The following is a 20,959-nucleotide window of genomic DNA, read 5'->3' as shown; positions in this document are numbered from 1 at the left end:
TCTTGCTCATAGGTTTCAGTCATTCAGCTGAATTGGTCAAGTTCATGACACGTCTTCCCAGGAGCCTGGGCCAGCGTGTGGTGGCTGAGACTACACTGAAGATCACAGAGAATGGCCTGCAAGTTTTCAAAGCATCTTCTGTTAAAGTGGCTTGATTTAAAATCAATTTACTCAATGGTAAAAAATTCACCTGAAATATGAGATGTCCCTATTTTTCTCCACATACTTTAGGATTTGGAAAAATTTAAATATATGCAAGACATTATACTTGCTGAAAAGTTAAAAAACAGGGCAAAAAAATAAGTTAAGACGATCCAAAATCTTGCCCTCCAGCGATATTCTGTCATATCTCTCTCCCAATTCTCCTGTGCAGATATGAAAATCACGTTTGCAATCCCGATGACACAGCATTCAAGCGCTGTGTGTGGGACTCTCCACTGAGCACTGTAAACGGACTGCCTTGTTTGATCCATGCAGTAGACTAGAAAACAGGAATTATTACTGCTCCCATTTCACAGATAAAGAAAAAAGCTGAGTGATTAGGGACAAGTGACTTGGCCTCTGCTTTAGTCTGACAGCTGTAAACAACAGAGCTGAGGTTCAGATTTAGGCACCCCAACTCCAGGGCCCACACTTGAACACCAGGCCACACTACCACTTAGGACACACGCAGTAACAGGTGTAACTTCTTTTTTTCATTTGAGCACATCAGTGTGTACTCCATCGTGGGTCTCCATCATCTTAAATGGCCCCACAACGTTCCACTGAGTACACAGACCATAATTTAACCAATCCCCTTCTGATGGCTGTCTCCACTGTTTCACTAGCGTGAACGCAGCTACACGTGTGTGTGTGTGTGTGTTTACGCACTCATCAAGTTATTTTTACTGGATATTTTTAAAAGTGGATTGCTTAGTCACAGTCGTATCTTTTTTTTCTTAACAGCTGTCAATATGTGTTTGCAGATACAGGGAAAAGGCAGGTGGATTTGAATTTTGCTTTACTCCAAATATCCTTGTTTTGTAGCAAGGTCTCTTTTTCCCTCACAAAGAATAAATTCTCAACCATCAACGAGAAGACAACAGAAGCTTCATCTATCACAGTTATTGCGACAATCTGAAACTGGTGTTCCACTGAAATTGCTTCTCAGTCTTAGGGAAGAAAAAGAGTATTTCTGCTATGATTCTGACTTCACTTTAATCCCTGACAATGCTTCAATTAGACAAAAAAGAAAAGAAAAAAAAATGTATAAGAGCAATTACGTATCTTGAGTTTCACTTTCCTTCCATAAAATGGAGAAAATATTATCTGCTTTACGACTTTATTAACTTATTATCAACACAAAAGGAGTGCATGAAGGTTAGTGAAGAGGCAATGAACCCTGCTGGCCCTGGAGTCGGATTCAATGGGTTTGTGTCCAGTCACTGCCACTTTCTAGCTGTGTGACCTTGTGTAGTTATTTGGCCTCTCTGGGCCCCTACATCCCCCTCCCAGAGTTGGTAAACAAGGCAAGGCAGGAAAAGTGCTGAGCGCAGAACCAGTCACAACAGTGAGCCGTTATGAAAGGGCCCTGATTATGTCCCTGGGCACACAGGTGTAGGGCTTGTTACGACACAGAAGAGAGGAGCCCTCCTTGGTGGTGAGCTTCACACTGATGCCACCTGGCAGTTACCTCGGGGGCATGGTAGGAAATGCACTGGAAGATCCAGTCCATGGCAGGCGAGTACAAGGGGAGGTAGGATGGAAGCTCCACTCCCTGGAGCACCAGCTGGTTCTGGACAGTATCACCGTGAATCTACAGGAGACCAAATAAACACTCAAAAGAAGGGGAAGTCACATAATAAACGAATAGCATGCAACTCACAGACTGCGCATATCTGCAGGCATCTGGATGGCCCCGAGAGAAATAGCCTGGTTTCTCAGGGTTTTTTTAAACTAGAAAAAAGCACACAAAGTTTCCCATGTCACCAGGCTGAGCTGTTCTGGGAATGTGTGCTGTGCAGAGAAGTAACCTGATAAAACTGGAGCCAGCAGATGCTAAGAAGAAAGGCTGATCAACGGGAGATGTTTCCCGGTAACACATGCATATTAACCCTCTCTGCTTGTTCAGTACAATCAGCACGTTTTAGCTGTATGTAACAGACTCGAGTGTAATTTTATAGGGTTTACACATTCAAAGAACTTTAAGGCAATCTCGGCTTGGAAAACCAACTGGGTTTTATGAATTTGTGATCATGCAGCTATTACATCAATTAGCTGCGCTGACATAGTGTACTCTTACCTGTTTGAATGTGAGGAGGAAGTCAAAGAAGTTCTTATCTAGGCTTTCTTTGAGATGTGGAGCCACTTCCATGCCCACCTGTAGCCAATCAAAATGAAATTACCTTGACCATGGAGAAACAGGTTGTAAATAACATATACAGTGTGATGTCATTTTTGTAAATTAAAAATATACATATAGACAGATATAGGCAGAGAGGTCCAGCAAGTTAACTTTTATTCTTTTTGCTTCTCTGTTTTCTTATTCAATAAGCATATCTTGCTTTTATAAGAAAAACCGCAGAAGCTATTTTTAATGAAAAAAGGGCAACATTTGCAGTAATCATCTTAGCAATTTCCCAAAGGTAATGAAAGTATGACTGAACAGATGACCAAGGGAACAAATCAATACAGCACTAAGGAGAAATGTACTCTCAAGATCATGTATACGATATTCTCTTCCTCTCTAAAAAATGATAAACACACATGTGGCTGTACTTATTAAATGAAGCAAAAAGATTCTGGTATGTAAGAGAGTCAGCTGGGACTTCACTGTTGCATTGTTAAAATACGTGGATTCATTCTTTGCTGGGCAGTCATGGAAGCAGACATAAATTTTGATGTATTTTAAGCCGGTTTTTATTAGACAAGCATGAAGCCTAACAATGCTGTAATCCACTGGTTCCTTCGTTCATTGTTTTAAAAAGATGGTAACATTTTCAGCTGAAAAAATTTGCTAATCATAGAGAAGGTGGCCAGAGCCCTAGCGCTGGATGGGAAAGTGAAGGTCTCAGCTATGGCAGGGAGTGCAAGTATTTAAAACAAAACAAAGCATCATGATGTTCCTTAAACTGAGCTCCTCAGAATACACCTCAATTCCACACTGCTGCTTTAGCACGAAAACAACTTTGTAAGGGGAGTTGCTTTCTGGGACCTGGTTCCTTCCAAGGGGGACAGATTCCTGCCACTCACCTCCCCCCCTACCCAGAGGTCATGAAAATTCACGATAACAAGGTTTTTTAGATGTCTGTAAAGAATTCCTTTGAGAAGAATTATGCAAGGTCCACTGGGGCGGTAAATTCCAAGGGCATCTCTATGGCTGTCGGGGATGCTTCCAAGGACAGGCACAGAGATTAAAAAAAAATACTAACAACAAATGTCAGATCCACTTCTACTGTGTTCTGATTCTATTGTCTTTCCTTCCACTAATCATTTTGTAGAAAAGGCAATAATTACCTGTTAGGTGACAGCAAAAAAAAAAAAAGCCCAGTGGACAAGCAGTGGAGAGGAACTGAAGGGGCCATGACTTAGGAGTTAATCATACTTTCCTTTAATAAGCAGCTTTGAGGTCCCCCCATGCCCTGCCTACTCAGTGCCTTTGTGGGGTTTTTTTTTGCGGTACGCAGGCCTCTCACTGCTGTGGCCTCTCCCGTTGCGGAGCACAGGCTCCGGACGCGCAGGCCCAGCGGCCATGGCTCACGGGCCCAGCCGCTCCGCGGCATGTGGGATCTTCCCGGACTGGGGCACGAACCCGTGTCCCCTGTATCGGCAGGTGGAGTCTCAACCACTGCGCCACCAGGGAAGCCCTGACTTTGTGTTTTGTTTATGTCTTCCCATAAAGCCAAATGAGCAGCTTGGAAATCTGCTTGGGTCTAAAAGATTTCTACCTAGAGTAGCAAGGGTAGTTACTCATGATTTCCATCTGCTGTTTCTGCCTGCCTGGCATTCATTCCCTTTGTTTCTGGAATCAGTAAAGTGGATTTGTCTTCGGGAAATCAAACTTCCCTCTCAGACCAGGTCTGTGGCAGAGCTGGACCCGGCCGACCCTGAGCTGCAGGGGTGGGCACGTGACCCAGGCTCAGTCCGTAGGCATATTCCATCCCATGGCCACAGTGACTGGTCTATCTATGGACAAGGGACCCAAGGTGGTGCAGTGAGTTTCTGCCCTGAAACTCTGGCTGGAACTACTGCGGAAAAGGCACTCTTGCCACTGGAGTTCCTAAGTCAAGAGGATGGAGGTCTTTCCACCATATGGAAAAAGCAAGGCTCAGAGTGCGAGGAGAGCAGAGCTGAGCAATGAGGGAGGAGACAATTCTTGACATGGTTTGGGGGCCCTGGGTCTGCCATGCATGCACTACCTCAGGCTCTTCAGACGCAACGGCCAACAATTTCCCCCCTTTTGCTTCAAAGTACTATGAATTGGGGTTTTGCCACTTGCAATTGAAAGTTCTTTTTATACCAGAAGATTTTCAGTAACTACCCAACCAGGGAAATCAGTGCTCTGCCTAAATTGACACAAATGACTTCAGATACAGTGCATCTCATCACCAGCTTTCCTAGGGTGGGTCTGTAATTTCTCCTCAGTGCTACTGAGTTTTAAAGTTGCATCTGTCATGCAAAGGCAAGTTATATGCAACAAATATCATCTTTCACTAGGTTGTGTACCTTACTTCAAACTTTAAAACTGGAACAGGTTTGTAAGGAATGAATATTTCCACCCACGTTCTGATTTCTGCTTAATAACTGTGTGTCACAAAACACACTGAGATTCTAGATCCTTATTATTCTACTATTACTGACGTCAAGGTGAGTTCAAAGCATGTGAGGTGTCCTGCAAGGGGAAAGGCAGCAAATACACGAGTGATAGCATCCTTTCATCCCACCGCAGGATCCAGCAGCATTCTGCACAGAATAGGCCCTCCGCAAACACTGACACGGCTGGAGCATTCAAGCTCCCGATATTCCAAAGCTGAAGCTCTAGGAAGCATATCTGATGTTCCCGTATGAAAAGTCCACGCCAAGTTTCAAGCAGATGGCAACGCGTAAACGCTTCGGCCTCGGTTACTACGAGGGAGCAAGTGCCCTTTAACGGAAAGCTTTTTCTTTCTTTCTTTTTTTCTTTTCTCCCTTATCAGGGAGTGGACCTATAAAAAGTATCCTTCCTAAGGATGTCTGCTACTCACTCTGAGGGCAATGACTGTTTGATTTCTTTGTGACACTGGAGACTACAGGGCTTCTGTCATTTGTTAGACGTCACATAAAAGAAGCAGATCAAAGGCTACGGTCCTCGCCTTCTGATTTCTTGGCACTGGAAGTCTGGGGTTCATCAGGACCCTAAAGAACAGGGGCAATAACCCCTCTCTAAAGGTGAACAATGCCAACGGAACTAGCAAGGGGGACTCCACAGAAAGCTACCAGAGGCAAAGGCCCCATGTGAGTTGAAGAAAAATGAGTGTAAACTCTCCGCAGGGTGCATTTTTCATAAATGAAAAACGTACTAGTTTTAAGTAGGAGCTTCACGGTGCTTTAAAGGAGAGAAAGGCTGAGTGATTTACAATCCTCACCAGCAGAGCAGCCCTCCAAGGCCAGGCGGCACAGACCCTGATGCCCGCCGTCACCAGGCGCCTCGCCCTGCCAGACAGCCCTCACCAACTCGCACTCCAATCCAACTCTTTAATACAGAGACCAAAAATCGAATAAAACAATCGAATTCAAAGACAAAGGGAAAGCATGTTTCGAGTCAATGCAAAGCAACCTATCAGCCGAAAGGCTCTGGGAGCCTCCTTCCCAGCAAGAAGGGAGAAACAATTAGTTCTGAAACTTAGTTCGTTTCTAAGAAGATGACCTTAAACACCCCCTAATTAGAGTTACTGGTAAGTGGGTCTACTTTGAAATTAATTTTTAAAAGGAATCCTACAGTTCTGCTTTCTGCGAACAAGTTGTGCTCTAAAATTAGCAGCTAATAAAGTCCTTCTTCCAGTGACTGGTGAGGTGGCGGGGAGGGAGAAGCGTGAACATTAGAGGAGACAGGACACGGTCACAGGCGCGAGTGCAGGGACGCAGCTTACCCTGCACAGGTAGGCCCTGGCGTACACCGACACCAGAGGGTCCCCGATCCCTCGGACCATGCAAGTCAGCCGGGGCAGACACTCTGAAATCCCCCTGTTAGAGACAAAAAGACAGCAGCATTACACCCCGTGGGAGAACTCTCTGTTCTTTCATTTTTTTTTTAATAAAAAAAGCTAGACTTCCTAAACGCAGGGGGGAAAATCAAGCTTCGGAACCAAACCAAGGTCAAAGTCTGAGTCTTCTAAGGCCACGTAACAAGTCTTTCTCTCTTGCCACGATTCATACTTTGAATGGTTTCTTTTATCTTTACCATTTGCTCAGTGCTGGAGTCTAACCTTCACTCTTTTCCTGCTTGAGGTCACATTTATTTTACTAATTTAACGATTTTTGTCCCCCGATTATTTTCCATTGACAGCTCACTCCTTGACCGTCTTGATATTTTCGTCGTATCCATATTCCTTTGGTACTGATTTGCGCCCTGTGCCCTGCCCCTTCCTAGCACCTGACACCCAGCACCTCAGGCTAACATCCGCATCCCCCTCAGTGTGAACTGTGACTTATTTATTCCTCCTGCCACGTGGGACTTCCATCTGCCTTGGGCATTATTCTCCCCCAACTGGTGAGGCAAAATAACTCTTTCTTCAGCACCACGTTATCCCCACAAATTCCCCCAGGCATTCCCAGATCCCAATCAAACACATTTGGTACACATTCTAAATCCAACCCAACTATTCCTCAGAGCTCCGTGAGTCAGCCCATGGCTTTGAGGAGTTGATTATCTAGACGGGATCCAACACCACTCAGTCTTTCAGCAGCTCTGCAGAAAGCAGATCTGGTTTCTCCCGGCTCTGCAAAACTACTCTCAGTACAATGCCCAAGGTGACCCAGAGTAGCAAAGGGCTTAGGGGCAAAGGCTTTTTTTCCTTCTGACATCATCTTGGACAGCAGCCGCAAAGACAATGAGTGAGGGCCCACGGGTGTCGCTCCCAGTGTGGTGTGTCCAGCTCACCAGACCCTCACAGACCCCTTCTTAGGGCCTTGTCCACAGAGGAGACTGGGGGTCAGAGATGCTAAGTAACTTTCTCAAGACCACACAGCTAGTAATAGCAGAGCTAGGATTCAAATACAGTTGAGCTGAACTTCCATGAGTTAGTCAACCAACCGCTCCCAGCTTGAGTTTTCTTCTCTGTAAAATGGAGATTAAAAAACTATCTCTAAGTTTTCATTTGGATTAAACGAGAAAATGGATGGAAGGTGCTTAACACCAGATCTGCTACACACCAAGTACTCAAAGAATGACAGCTACTATGACATCGCCATTAGCATGTGTGTGTATGTGTGTGCACAGGCACATATGAGAGAGAAATGTTTTGGAAATGTATGGTCCCGGACTTTTAAGAAGAGCCTTACGTTTTGGAGAGGAACTTGTTACACTTCAGGATGGATGCTTCCACATAGCTACGAAAACATTCTGTTAAGGAAGACATTTTCCAGATGGTCTGCTCCCTATGGGGAAAAGCCTAAACTATTCATGCAGAGAACTTGGTGTGTCTTCAGGAGAGGGGCCACAGTCACTCTCAACAATCCAGAGAATTAAATTAGTGAGTGGCTTGTGGTTTCTATATTTGGTTTTCAAGGTTTTATATTTATTTATAATAAAATCTGGAAAACGTGGTACGCTGATGTATGGTCGCATGCTGAAATTTAAACTGGGTTTTGAGCATTTCCAGTTGAGGCTTTATGGGGAAAAGGATGAAACACAGAGAACTAAGATTCCATTTGTGTGTAAGTTGAATTCTCTGTCCTTCAACACTGATGTTTGTGCAGAGAAGCTTGACCCTGTTCCTTTCAAGTTCTTGAAACCAGAGAAAACACAAAAAGATGAAGCATTTTAATTGAGAAAATTAATGTGGGAATGTTCCTCAGGGAAACAAAAGCCTGGTACATGGCACTATAGTCAAAGTAAAAAAACAGAAAACTGGGGAGAGCCAGAGTCCAAGGACCTCGTGGACAATGTGGCTGGCCCTGTACTTCCAGGCTAGCAACCGTAACAGAACTGCATTTTCAACAGGAATTTCAGGGCAGCCCATTACATGGCTTCTATTAGCAGTGCAACTCTTGCAGCCTATCTTTAAAACCATCAGACAGAAAAAAAGGATACAATCTCGGAATGAGTTCCCTGATGGAAGCAATCTTGAAAAACCAATTTAAGCATGTTTCTTTGGCTGTGTCATTTACATTCTCTGGAGAGAAGTGATCTGTAAAACAAAAATAATATCTATCAGCCCCTAATTCTTGGGATCTGTTAGAGCTGCTATGAGTCCTAGGACAAAAAAAAGTTACAATGGAGCAGAAGAAGGGGTGGGGCACCCAGTCCTATGTTTTTCCTTCTAAATATCATTATTATTAGGAAACAACTGGTGGCAATGATAGCTGACACACAAAGGCTTTCTAAGTGCCAGGCGCCGTTCACAGTGTATAGACATCAGCTCACCTAATCCCCACAAGAACCCTCCAAGTTATATACTTTTATCGTCCTCTTTCATAGACACAGAGGGCAAGGCACAGAGAAGTTTAGGGACTTGCCCAGGGCACACAGGAAACCGACGTAAGAGTTCCTTTTGGACCTGCCATCTGCGGTGGCACCGCCGCCAACATGCAGATTTTTGTGAAGACCCTGACGGGGAAGACCGTCACTCTCGAGGTCGACCCTCGGATACGATAGAGAATGTAAAGGTCAAGATCCAGGACAAGGAAGGAATTCCTCCTGACCAGCAAAGACTGATCTTTGCTGGCAAGCAACTGGAAGATGGATGTACTTTGACCACAACACTCAAGAGGAGTCCACTCTTCATCTTGTGTTGAGACTCCGTGGTGGTGCTAAGAAAAGGAAGAAGAAGTCTTACACCACTCCCAGGCAGAACAAGCATAAGAGAAAGAAGGTTACGCTGGCTGTCCTGAAACACTGTAAGGTGGAGGAGAACGGCAAAATCAGTCGCCTTCGTCGGGAGTGCCCTTCAGGTAAACGTGGTGCTAGAGCTTTTATGGTCAGCCACTTTGACAGACATTATCGTGGCAAATGTTGTCTGACCTATTGTTTCAACAAACCAGAAGACAAGTAATTGTGTATTGGTTAATAAAAGACATGAACTAATGAAAAAAAAAAAAAAACAGACGTAAGAGTTAGAATTCAACTCAGGCAGTCTGGCTCCGCAGCCTATATTCTTAGCCACTGCCTCTGATTTAATCCAGAGGTTCTTGGTGTACCCACCAGTAATTATGGTGATACTACTGAGAATTCCAGATGCTTGAGGAAGCTGCAACTGTAATATTAAATGTGATCGATCAGTGTTTGTGCTCTAAATATCACATGGACCAGACTTGAAAGGTAAAGCAAGACTCTGAGGCGAGAAACCAGCCAGGGTTAGGCTGCCAGCTCAATATGGCACTAAGACTTGAGTCACTTTGTGGCAAAACTGCCACTTTCCCCGCTTATCTACTCTCTTCCTCTTTAATAGAACTCTCATTTTCTGCTGGGCACACGGCCATCCTTGCAGCTCAGTGTGGCCATGTGACCAAGTTCTGGCCCCAGGATATAAACAAAAGCGCAAGGTCTGGGAACTGGCTGTAAGGGAAAGGGCTTGATCTTCGTTCCTTCTTCCTTCCTGCCGGCTAGAATGCAGATACGATGGCTGTGACCTCCATAACCATCTCGAACCACAAGAGCAAGACCGAAGTCAGGACTGTTGGCACCACGGGCTGGCTGCCCACTAGCCCTCATCTTCCTTACTGTGATTTGGAGTTTTCTGGCACTGACAACCAAGCCCAGTCATGACACACATCTTAATAAGGAATGGAAAAGAGTACGGAAAAATGAAAACAAAAACAAACAACAAACAACTCATCAACTCCAAGAAGGCCACTGTTGAACCCTTACATGAAAATGATTTCTCCTAAATGATTTCCACACAGATTGGAGCCCGATTCCACCACTGGGTGTGCTTTACACTTTCAGGATTCAATCAAAACAGGAGAAACTAATTACTATAGAACGTAACGGATGAGCATTAGCTTGCGGGCTGGTCTCATCTTGCTGTTCAGTGGCTCATTGTTCGTCCCTGACTCTACTTTCTGCTACTTGGTGGTACACCATTAAGGTGATCAAAATATCTATGGAATCAGCAAAAAGATAAAACTCTAGGTACTTCACGAGCTGAGAACAGTCACTCATCACAACGGCAGATATTTTGGAATTGCAATCTCAAGGATTCGTCTATTTTTGGACGTTCTGGCATGCTTCATTCATTCGAGAATTCTTCACTTGCCATTTTCAAAGGGAAGGGAAATTACCATTTTCCCTTTCCTGGCCTGAACCCGTGCACTTCAAAGTAACTTTTTTTCAAGTTCCAAGAGATCCAGACAGGAAAAGATAAGGGTTATTCTTAAATTCATTTGTCAATCTTGCCTTTTGGAAAAGGGAGAGGTGGGGTTAATTTCCCTTCATATGACCAAATCATGTGACTTGAGACCCAAAAGCAAAAATAAGTCTCTGAGGTCATCTAAGAAAAACTCTTGCTTTTCAGTTGAGGGAATGGAGTGCAGCAGCAAAGGGTGGGATGACAGGGATTCAGTCTGCCAGAGAGAGCTGGACATCACACCAAAGGCAAGTTGCCCTGCGTGTACACATTGACTGAAAGCTATACAGTAATCTTCATATGCAATATAAAGGCTTTAGGCTTTCCTTCCAGCTCAAGGAATAATTCAGGAAAAGGATTATGTTATGCAGGACTTTAAAAATATTATAGAAAAAAGTAAATAAACAAAACTGGAAGAAAAAAATGTTACAGAAAACTCAATATTACATTACTTCATTTGCTCAATACAAACGTCTTAGGAACCAACTAAAAGTGGTATTCTAGGCTCCAGGCAGGTAACAGCACATAAGAGAGACCCTGCCCTAATGAAGCTTACATTCCAGTGGGGGAAGAAACATAATAAACACAGAAAGGAATAAGCATGCAAACAAGAGAACATGCAATAGCAGTCAACACTATGAAAGATATAAAACTAGGTATGGAATAGAGAGTGACCTGAGTTAATCTGGCAGGGGGGATTCATTAGACAGGGTGTCAGTCAGAGAAGTCTCCTGCAGATGGAGCATTTGAGCTGAGCCCTGAATTATAAAAAGGAGCTAGCCATGCTTAGATGTGGAGGCAATGTATTCCAGGAGGCAGAAACAGCAAGTGCAAAGGCCCTGTGGTAGGTATGACCTCTGGTGTGGTCAAAGAACAGGAAAGGGAGCCAAAGTGGTGAGAGCAAGAAGGGGGGAAGCAGGCATCACAAACCAGGTCATGTGGGGTTGCAGCCTTGGTGAGGAGTCTAAGAGTTTTTCTAAGTATGACGGAAACTCCCTGAAGAGTTCTGAGCAGAGGAATGGCATGGCATGACGTGACTTATACTTCAGTGCTTGAGCTGCTACGTGGAGAATGAATTCAGAATTTGGAAATTAATTAAGAAGAGGCTTTGATGTAACAAAGACCAAAGATATTTTCCTCTAGTTCTCACTTATTTTTCTTTTATGGTGTTTCTTTTTTCAACCCTAACTTCTGTGGATATTTTAGGAGGAGGGAGGACACCAGCGACTCTAGTTCTCTTTCATTTGCCAAGTTTCTACCCTGGCAGTGAGAGGTCTCTTTACATAACAAGGCTTATAGGGGTGCCACGTCACCTTAATATGTGCCTGAAAGGCCAGGTCAGTTAAGAACATTGCTTATCCAGATGCAGCTTACATCAGCCATGGAGAAAAACTGAAGATAGGAATGCCCCCAGTTGATGAGGAGAGCCACGACACAATAAACCCAAGTTATTTCTCCCAACATGGAAATAGAATTGTTTTATCACTTAGAGTACATTGCCTCTTCAGTCATATGCTGGATTAAGAAATGTTGGGGGAAAACTACACAACTAGTAGCATATACTTTCCGTGAACGCAAAGGACACTGGTATCTTTCTGAGGTCATAAGAGCTATGCCTTAGTTAAAACTCCTGAAGGTAAAGGGCTCGAATACTAAGTTCACAATCTGAACTTGATTCAAATGGAAAGAATGAGTACACACGCCACCGGACTTCTCTCTCCACATAATTTCTTTGGGCAGAATTCTGCATAGTAGGTTTCAAAGCTTTCTTCATAATTACTGTTAAGAGTCATCCCCAACATTATTGATGTTTTTGAAAAAAGTTTGCCCCTCTCCCTTTCAGGTTCTGGGAAGCAGAAAACGCATGCGGATGCAGATTTTAACTGAAAGGGGGGAAAATGAAATTATTTTCAAGAAAGCAAAAGCCCGATTCAAGGTAAAAAAAAAAAAAAAAAAATAAAAGGTATTTTGGGAGGGAAGAATTTAGTGATAAACGTGCCAATTAGTATATTTAGATAAGAACTAAAAGTGAACATGAAAGTAGCCTTTTATTCTGAATTTTTATAGTTTAGGTAGGGAGAAAGTTATTAGTAATTCTTCCTTAACTAGCCCTAAAATGTTGTTTGTATAGTTAGTGAAAACTAAGAGGAAGGAAAACTATTGCAATAGGTGCAAACACAAATGCCCTTAGGGGCCAGTCAGGTAATATAAATATTTTTAAGCAGTTAGGTATACAACAATAGGAAGAAGTAGAACCTATATGAAGAAGCATTTTAAAAAATACTGTTATAACCAAAGAAAACACCTATCTGAGTTTATTTCTGCCTGCAGGCTAAGAATTTACTGCTGCTGGTATAGCATATGGAAGAAAAGTTGGCAAGTGTAAAATAAATGCACCCGAGTTTCCCAAATCCTTAAGTTGACAGAGAAGCCTTTCCATCAGGCTTGTCCCTGCCTCCAAGTCTTGAGAAGCCTAGAATGTGGGAGGAGCTGTTGTACATATATACACTACCAAATGTAAGGTAGATAGCTAGTGGGAAGCAGCTGCATAGCACAGGGAGATCAGCTCGGTGCTTTGTGACCACCTAGAGGGGTGGGATAGGGAGGGTGGGAGGGAGGGAGACGCAAGAGGGAAGAGATATGGGAACATATGTATAACTGATTCGCTGTGTTATAAAGCAGAAACCAACACATCATTGTAAAGCAATTATACTCTAATAAAGATGTAAAAAAAAAAAAAACATTGCAGGTATGATGTGGTGGAGGGGAGGGTCTAGAGCAGCAGTGTCCAGTGGAAATATCACGTAAGCAGCATTCAAAAAGCTAAAACAAAACAGGTGAAATTTTAACAATTTACTTCATTTAATCCAATTCATCTAAAGTATCAGTTCAACATGTAATCAACTTAAAAATTAGTGAGATACTTCATGGTCTTTTATTTGTATAAGCCTCTGAGGGACTTCCCTGGTGGTCCAGTGGTTAAGACTCTGCACTTCCACTGTAGGGGCCATGGGTTTGATCCCTGGTCAGGGAACTAAGATCCCGCATGCCACTCAGTGTAGCCAAAAGAAAAAAAAAAGTCTCTGAAATCCCGGGTATTTTTTTTTTTATACTTACAGCACATCTCAGTTTGGACTGGCCACATCTCTAGTGTTCAAGAGCCCCACGTGACCAGTGGCCACCATATTGGATGGCGCAGGCCCAGCGCTAAGAACCAGGCTCTCGCTAGCTGGTGGCAGGGCTGTGGGCAAGTCCCTGACTCTTCCCCATTGGGTTTGCCCACCTACAATGAAACACGGTGATTCCTAAGAGCTTTTCTAACCCTAAAGGTCTGTAGAGTTCTGTCTTTCTCTCTGAGAAATGTACATATTAAATAGTTTTTAACAATATAGATAGATGGAAGGAAGGAAGGAAGGTAAGAAAGGAAAAAAAAGGAAAGAAAGAGAGAAAAGGAGAGAAAAAAGAGACACAGTGAAAGAGAGCAAAAGAGAGAAAGAGAAAGGAAGGAAGGAAGGGAGGAGGAAAGAAAGAGACAGAAAGGCAAGACAGATAAACAGACAAAAAGAAAAGAGGTCAAATTACGGGTACTGTCACATGCCATCTCTTCATCCTCCAGGGAAGTGCTGCTGCTAGAAGCAGAAGGAGGTGGGATGAAGGTGGAGTGAGCTTGTTCTAACCTGTACAGATAAGCGCGCTTCCTCTCAGCAGCGCTAGGAACTTGAAAGGAGGAATAAGAGGGAAAGGACGCTGTTGCTGGGCGTTCCATGCTGCTGGCCCCATCATCATCATTTATGTGACAAAAGAAATTAGTGATCTAGCTGTCCCATTATAACCTCCTGAGAGTTTAAAACTGAGTGGCAATAAATTTAATGCAAACATCACTTGGGCATAGAATGTAGATTCAAAGCATCTGTTATTATTGATTTATTTGACATTGTTCCTTAATATAAAGTTGATTTTATAAAGTAATTTGCTTCTTAGGAAAAACATATAGGAAAAATATTTAAATGTCCAGCAGCAGAGAACTTGAAGTTGGTATAAAAGTTCAGTTGAATCTAATTGTAATACCTCTTCATTCTTGCAGATTCAAATTACTTGCCCAAATCCCTAGCTGGGCTGTTGGAAAATCTAATGTTTTTTGAAGACTGAGATGATCAGAAATCCGTAAAGGCGTTTCTTTAACTTTTAACACAAAACAAACAAACACAAAAACCTTTATTTCAGGTCTCAACAAATCCTGACTTGATATAAACCTTCTAATCCTGACTTGAGGGCAGCACGAAACCCACGGAAAAGCTAAGACATTACCTGGTAAGATGCTGTGGTTATCCATACACATGGAAAAGATGCGCTCGTATACCAGCTTTCCTGGGGAGAAAAGGACATATGGTGTCAGCATTGTGCCCTTCAGAAGCAAACAATAAATTAATGTTTGTTAATTAGGGACAGAGACGGTGGCGTCTCCCATATGAGCTTCTACTTGTGATAGTATGCTGCCACCTAGTGGGACAAATTTTTAGCCATGATTCTTTTTTAATTTTAGATTTTTAATTAAAAGAGGGGACTTTCTGCTCTAGGCAGAAAAGTGATCCTTCACTTATGCTAAGCAAAATAAGTCAGACAGAAAAAGACAAATACTGTATGATTTCACTTGTATGTGGAAACTAAAAAACAAACAAACAAAAAAGAACAAATATAACAAAACAGAGAGTCATAGATACAGAGAACAAACAGGTGGTTGCCACTGGGGAGGGGAAGGTGAGAAATAGGTGAGAGAGATAAATGAGTCATGGGTATGAAATATATGGTGCGGGGAATATAGTCAATAACTATGCATGATCTTTGTAAAATGACAAATAGTAACTAGACTTATCATGGTGATCATTTTGAAATGTACAGAAATATCAAATCACTGTGTTGTGTAACAGGAACTAACAAAGGTCAGTTATACTTCAAAAAGAAACAAACAAACTCATAGCAAAAGAGATCAGATTTGTGGTTATCAAAGGTTGGGGGGAGGGGGAATTGGATGAAGGCAGTCAAAAGGTACTAACTTCCAGTTATAAGATAAATAAGTGCTAGGGATGTAATGTACAACATGATACATATAATTAACACTGCTGTATGCTATATATGAAAGTTAAGAGAGTAAACCCTAAGAGTTCTCATTATAATGAAAAAAATTTTTTTCCATTTCTTTAATTTTGTGTCTATATGAGAGAATGGATTTTCACTGAACTTACTGTGGTAATCAGTTCATGCTGTATGTAAGTCAAGTCATTATGCTGTACTTCTTAAACTTATACAGTGTTGTATATCAATTATATCTCAATTAAACTGGAAGAAAAAAACCCCAGATTTCTTGCTCCTTCACAAACTATGTGCCAAAAATGACCCACATCCCTCTAGGATAAAAATGAGCTTGAATAGATTAGTAGCTGCCCCCTGAAAACTACCCAGTTTGCCACAGTCTCCACTGCTCCCTACTGTCTTTCATCAACAGCCTGCTTCACGCACTTACGTAATCTGCCTGGTACCTAGAAGCACTGGAATTTGAGATTCATCTAGGTATACAAGTTCTACAAGGGCAGAGATTTGTACCTGTTTTGTTCACTGACATATTCCCAGTACCTAGATCAGTGCCTGACATACAGTGAGTGGGTGCTTCATCTTTGTTGGATGGATAGATGAACATATTTTAGGTTGTGTGGGTCAGAGATCACCATTGCGACTACTCAACTCTGCTACTGTAGCTCAAAAGCAGCCATAGACAATAGGTAAACAAATGGATGTGGCTGTTTCCAATAAAACTTTACTTACAAATACAAGTGTGCAGTCTGGACTTGGTCTACAGGTCAGCCTAGCACAAAAAGTTTTATGTATTCTCTACGAATGTTATTTTGGAAAATGCTATCAATATTCAAAGGATAAAAGTTACAGTTCTATTCATTTTCTGGACCTTCCCAAATCACCTTTGATGTTGAAAGTATTTTCCCATGCCTATTTTCCCCCGCACAACCCCACCATTCAGGGCTACAAAGAACCACACCTCTTGTCCATACGCGGAAAAAGACAGGAGAGTTATAGGATCATTTCTGGTCAAAGAACATGAAATCAAATGACATCACCAAGCAACGACAGAATGCTAGGTTAACATGCAGGAAGCCAGCCAAGCTGAGAAGAGCCCTAGATGCCTCTCCCAGTGTGGACTACTTACATTACCATCACCGAAAGACACTTGTTAAAAATGTCCATTCCTGGGGCCCACCTCAGAGCCAGTGAAAAAGAATATTCCGGGGGGTGAAGACTAGGAATATGAATTTTGAATAACCTTAATGGGAAATTCTTATACACACTCAAGTGTGAGAACCATTGATTCAGGCAGGCGCTGTGGGTGCCTCCCTCCTCCCTCTAACCCAGGGGTTCTCAACCTTGGCTGAACACTCAGAGCACCTGGGGCACTTGAAAATGTGCTGATGCCTGCGTCTGTTCTCAGAGATGCTAACGCAAACGATCTGGGGCACAGCGTGACCATCAGAAAGAAGTGTTTTTAAAGCTCCCCAGGTATGCAGCCGAGGATGAGAATCACTGCCCCAAACCGTGGATTCAATTTAGAAGTTGCCAGGAAGCCTCAGGGACCAGGCTCCAGTTCTCAAAGCCACCTGCCTTTGTCCTCCTGGCAGGAAGTAACCCGCAGTCACGGGCTCCCCAAGGCAGCCACACCTGATGCCAAGAGAGGCCTCCTCTGAGATGAGCACAGAACCCCGGGCATTGGAACTACATGCAGTTTACCTTGGCCATCACACAGCACAGCAAGCCACGCTGGGCAACCATGTGACTTCTCATACCTCCTAGAGTGCGTGGACCGGGCTTAAGAGAACCCAATGCTTTTACTTCCTCCACAAAAAGCTTGCCATCTCTCCAAAACTAGCTTTCTTTTAAAAACGAAAGCACAACTTTTATATTTCACCTTCATATCCTAAGGCCTTTAACCACAAAACCATTTTTGGCCAAAAGAGTTTGGTGAATATTTGTTTTCCTTTGTTAAGTTAGTGGACAACTATTTTGAGAAATAATACCTGACCCTAGATTTTCTTTCTTGATTCACTTTCTTATAAATCAAGGACACTAATATAGATCGTTAACAACAGGGACGACAGTTAACGGTTTCTGAGCACCTTACTTCGTGCCAGCCACGGCTCTAAGTTGTTCACACTGACCCTGCCAGCTCCTAGAAGAGGAAGGACATCACGTGCTTCCTACACATTCTCTCATTTAATTCTCTCCAGAAACCCCCAGAGGCAAGGCCTATCATGCCCATTTCACAAGTGAAGAAACCAAGGCTCAAGTTCACACAACCCTGTAGGAGGAGAGGCAACGAATGCAGGCAGAGAGACGCCAGAGCCCAGCTCTGTGCTCACTGCCTCCAGGGAAATCCCAGCTAAAGCGCTGCCGTTGCAGACGCCTGGGGCCGTGTCCCGCATCCTTGCCCAGCAAGACGCTCCCACCCTCGGTCAGCCTCGTTCACAACCACTGACCACCAGCAACACATGCACGATGGACCTCAGCACTCGGAGCTGCCACCCAAGCAAGGCCAGTTCCGCCCCCTTTTTAAAAGGGGAAAGCTGCTCGTTAGCCCCAAAGCATAACGAAGTGTCTCGAGCACCTGCACACGCAGGCTGCTCGCGCTCCTGAGGAAAGCTATTCGCAACAGATCTGGACAAGGGCACCTCTGGGAATGCTTTGAAGAGGTAAAACATGGCCACCATTCAAAATTCAAAAGGCTGCAGGAGGTACTCAATGAAGGTTCTCCCTCAGCCCGTGCCGTCCAGCTCACGGCTCGAGCCACCCTCTGAGGGTCTCCGCTCTTGTTAGCTCCTTGCGGATCCTTCTAATGTTTCTTTATGCACACGCAAGTGAAAACAACCAAGCGCTCTAAGTTTCCCTCCTTTCTTAAACAAAACGGAACATACCCCACAGCAGTTCTGCATCTTGAGTTTTTCACCTGATAATGTACCCTGGGGATCTTTCCACATTGGAACACAGCACGTCCTCACTCTCAGAGGCCTCCTGTACTGCTGCATACAGACGTGCCATCGTTTGTTTAACTGGTCTCCTATGGACGGTCACTTGGGTTGGATGAATTTCCAGAGGCAAAGTTGCTGGGTCAAAGGTACACGCATTTGTAGTTTTGTAGAGAGAATTTCCCCCGTGAGCCAAGTACAAGAGAAATAAAGCAGGTGCTCTGACTGCAGAGAGAACTCAATTTGGGTCCCAGCTCTGCCCCTCACTAGCCTGGGGACCTGGACAAGCTGCTTTACTTCCCTGTGCCTCAGGCTCCTCGTCTGTGAAGTGGGGATAATTACAGACCCTACCTCACAGAGCTGTCATGAGGACGGCATGACTTAGGTTCACTAAAGCACCTAGAACAGAGAGGCAGGCCCAAGGAAAACCCTGATTTGTTGAGGATTTATCACCGTTATTCTCCGCTCCTGGCCCAGCTAATTTCTGGGACACAGCAAGGACGGCGGGCATCTACACCGCATCCCGGCCGGCCGAGGCACGGGACTGGGCCGCCACCACAGAGGCTGACAGAACGGCCGCCCCATATTCTCACAAGGTTAACGTCTGGATCTGGCCAGGCTCGCAGGCTCAAGCAATGGTCTCAGAGCTAGTCTCACCCGGGGATGCTGACTCATGCAAAAGAAACTTGCAGGAGGCTGGCGAGGGAAACCAGAAGGCCAATGTGTCGACTCACCATGAGATACAGAACTGTCAGGGGAACCAGACATAGCCACTGGCCTCTCTCGCTGACTAACATCCTCGCTCCCGGAAGGCAAGCTGGGTATGAGGACAGGTCAAGGCCCAAGGGGTGTGCGATGGATATCTGTTCTGAGAGCCTAATGCACCCATCTGTCCTGGATCACCTTCCCCCAACCCCACCGCCACCCCGGGGCCATGCCACCCTCATTTTTCACCTGGAGTGCTGCACCGGCCTCCCAACCGGGCCCCCCGTTCCACCCTCGCCCTACCGTCTAGTCTCAACACAGCAGCCAGAGGGAGCCCATTAAAACCCAAACTGGAACTTGCGCCTCCTGTGCTCAACACCCTGGGCGGCTCCTCATGCCCTCGGGCTCAAAGCCCAAGTCCTTCCAACGGCCTACATGGCCCACCAGGCTCTCTGGCCACATCCCCACCCCACCCGCCCCCCTCCAGCCACGCTGGCCTCTCAGTTCTCCAGACCTGCCAGGGCTGCTCCCACCCCAGGGTGTTTGCACTGGCTGTTCCTTGGTCATAAGCCGGCCCCACGTTGCCAGCATACGGCTCATCTCTCACCTCCTTCAAGTACTTGCCCACACAGCGACTTCCCAGCGAGGCCTCCCCGACCCCCCATTTACATAAAAGCGCTGCCCGCTTCACCCTGCCCTGGTTTGGGTTTTCTTCATCCACAGCACCAATCCTTGTCTAACACACAATCAGGTTTACTCATTTGTTCTGCGAATCCTCTCTTTCTGGCACAGCCCACGAAGGCAGGGATTTTTGTTTCTTATTTGCTGACACAACCTCAGCACCCAGCAGAGTGCCCGATGCCACCTTCCCGGATCATCTGAACCCAAAGGTCCCGTCGTTTGGCCGGGACATCTCTTCCTTTAACCCAGTTGGCTCCCATTCCCCTTTCCTCTGGCAACAGCATCACCCTTTCTCCTTTGGGGCAACCAGCTCTGGATAGCCTGCACATTTCATCCCCCAGATCCCATAACTGGCTCAGGGTCTGACGTGTGATCCAAGCCAGGCCAATGAGATGGAATTCCGGGACTTCTGTTGGAAAGCGAGGATAAAAGTTCCTTCCTTGTCCTGGGACTAGTAGCAGCAAAACTGATAAAAGTTGAGGACACCTTGTGGAGCTTAAGAATGAAGCCAACACAAGAAAAAGTACTAGAAAAAGCCAATGTCCTGAAGATACTGTTTGAGTTCCTAAATCCAGCTATACCTGAAGCCAGAAACTATCCCTGGCCTTTTCACCATAAGCTAATAAATACTCCCCCCTTTTCCACGAGGAAATGAATGAGTTAGGTTTTCTATCACTTATTCTAGCTAATACACTCAGGCCCCCGGTCTCCTGCACAGAAATAAATGGGTCTCTCTGAATGACATTTCACTTTCTGACACATTTGACCTTTCAATGGGTCACAGACAAGACTTGTCAGGTTGAGAGCCCATCGGTCCTTCCTCGGCAAGACAGCAAAGGTCTGTTCCGACCCCCCGTGTGTTCAGTTCTCAGAAGATGACTGTCTCCTAGTTCCTGCGGGGCACCTCTCTGCTGAACGCCACGTACAGCCTACACGCTGCACGGTTTGGGCAAACTGCTAATGGCACGATGTTCTGGCCACTGACCATCCCCAAGCAGCATGGAGACCTCCTGTTTCTCCAGGGGG

At 44.6% G+C, this 20,959-nt stretch overlaps 1 protein-coding gene and 1 pseudogene across 2 annotated transcripts in view; one reads left to right on the top strand and one right to left on the bottom strand.

Annotated features, from left to right (window-relative positions):
• VPS35L (VPS35 endosomal protein sorting factor like) overlaps nt 1–20,959 on the bottom strand; it is a 129,347-nt gene that overhangs the window by 79,601 nt on the left and 28,787 nt on the right. The window contains exons 9-14 of one of the 2 annotated variants that reach the window (XM_027098088.1): nt 14,832–14,891; nt 8,270–8,366; nt 7,519–7,566; nt 6,108–6,201; nt 2,282–2,359; nt 1,673–1,795 (exon numbers count right to left, since the gene is read on the bottom strand). In XM_027098088.1, the coding sequence (XP_026953889.1) occupies nt 1,673–1,795; nt 2,282–2,359; nt 6,108–6,201; nt 7,519–7,566; nt 8,270–8,366; nt 14,832–14,891 (500 nt within the window). The remainder of the gene's footprint in view (nt 1–1,672; nt 1,796–2,281; nt 2,360–6,107; nt 6,202–7,518; nt 7,567–8,269; nt 8,367–14,831; nt 14,892–20,959) is intronic. The other variant, XM_027098090.1, reaches the window with a different exon arrangement.
• LOC113615568 (ubiquitin-40S ribosomal protein S27a pseudogene) lies at nt 8,694–9,279 on the top strand (annotated as a pseudogene).

The sequence above is a fragment of the Aethalodelphis obliquidens genome, unplaced genomic scaffold, assembly GCF_003676395.1.
Source record: "Aethalodelphis obliquidens isolate GAN/ISIS:26980383/991018 unplaced genomic scaffold, ASM367639v1 scaffold120, whole genome shotgun sequence".
NCBI lineage: Eukaryota > Metazoa > Chordata > Mammalia > Artiodactyla > Delphinidae > Aethalodelphis > Aethalodelphis obliquidens.
The sequence above is the reverse complement of the archived record's forward strand: the minus strand, read 5'-3'. Positions and strand labels throughout refer to the sequence as shown.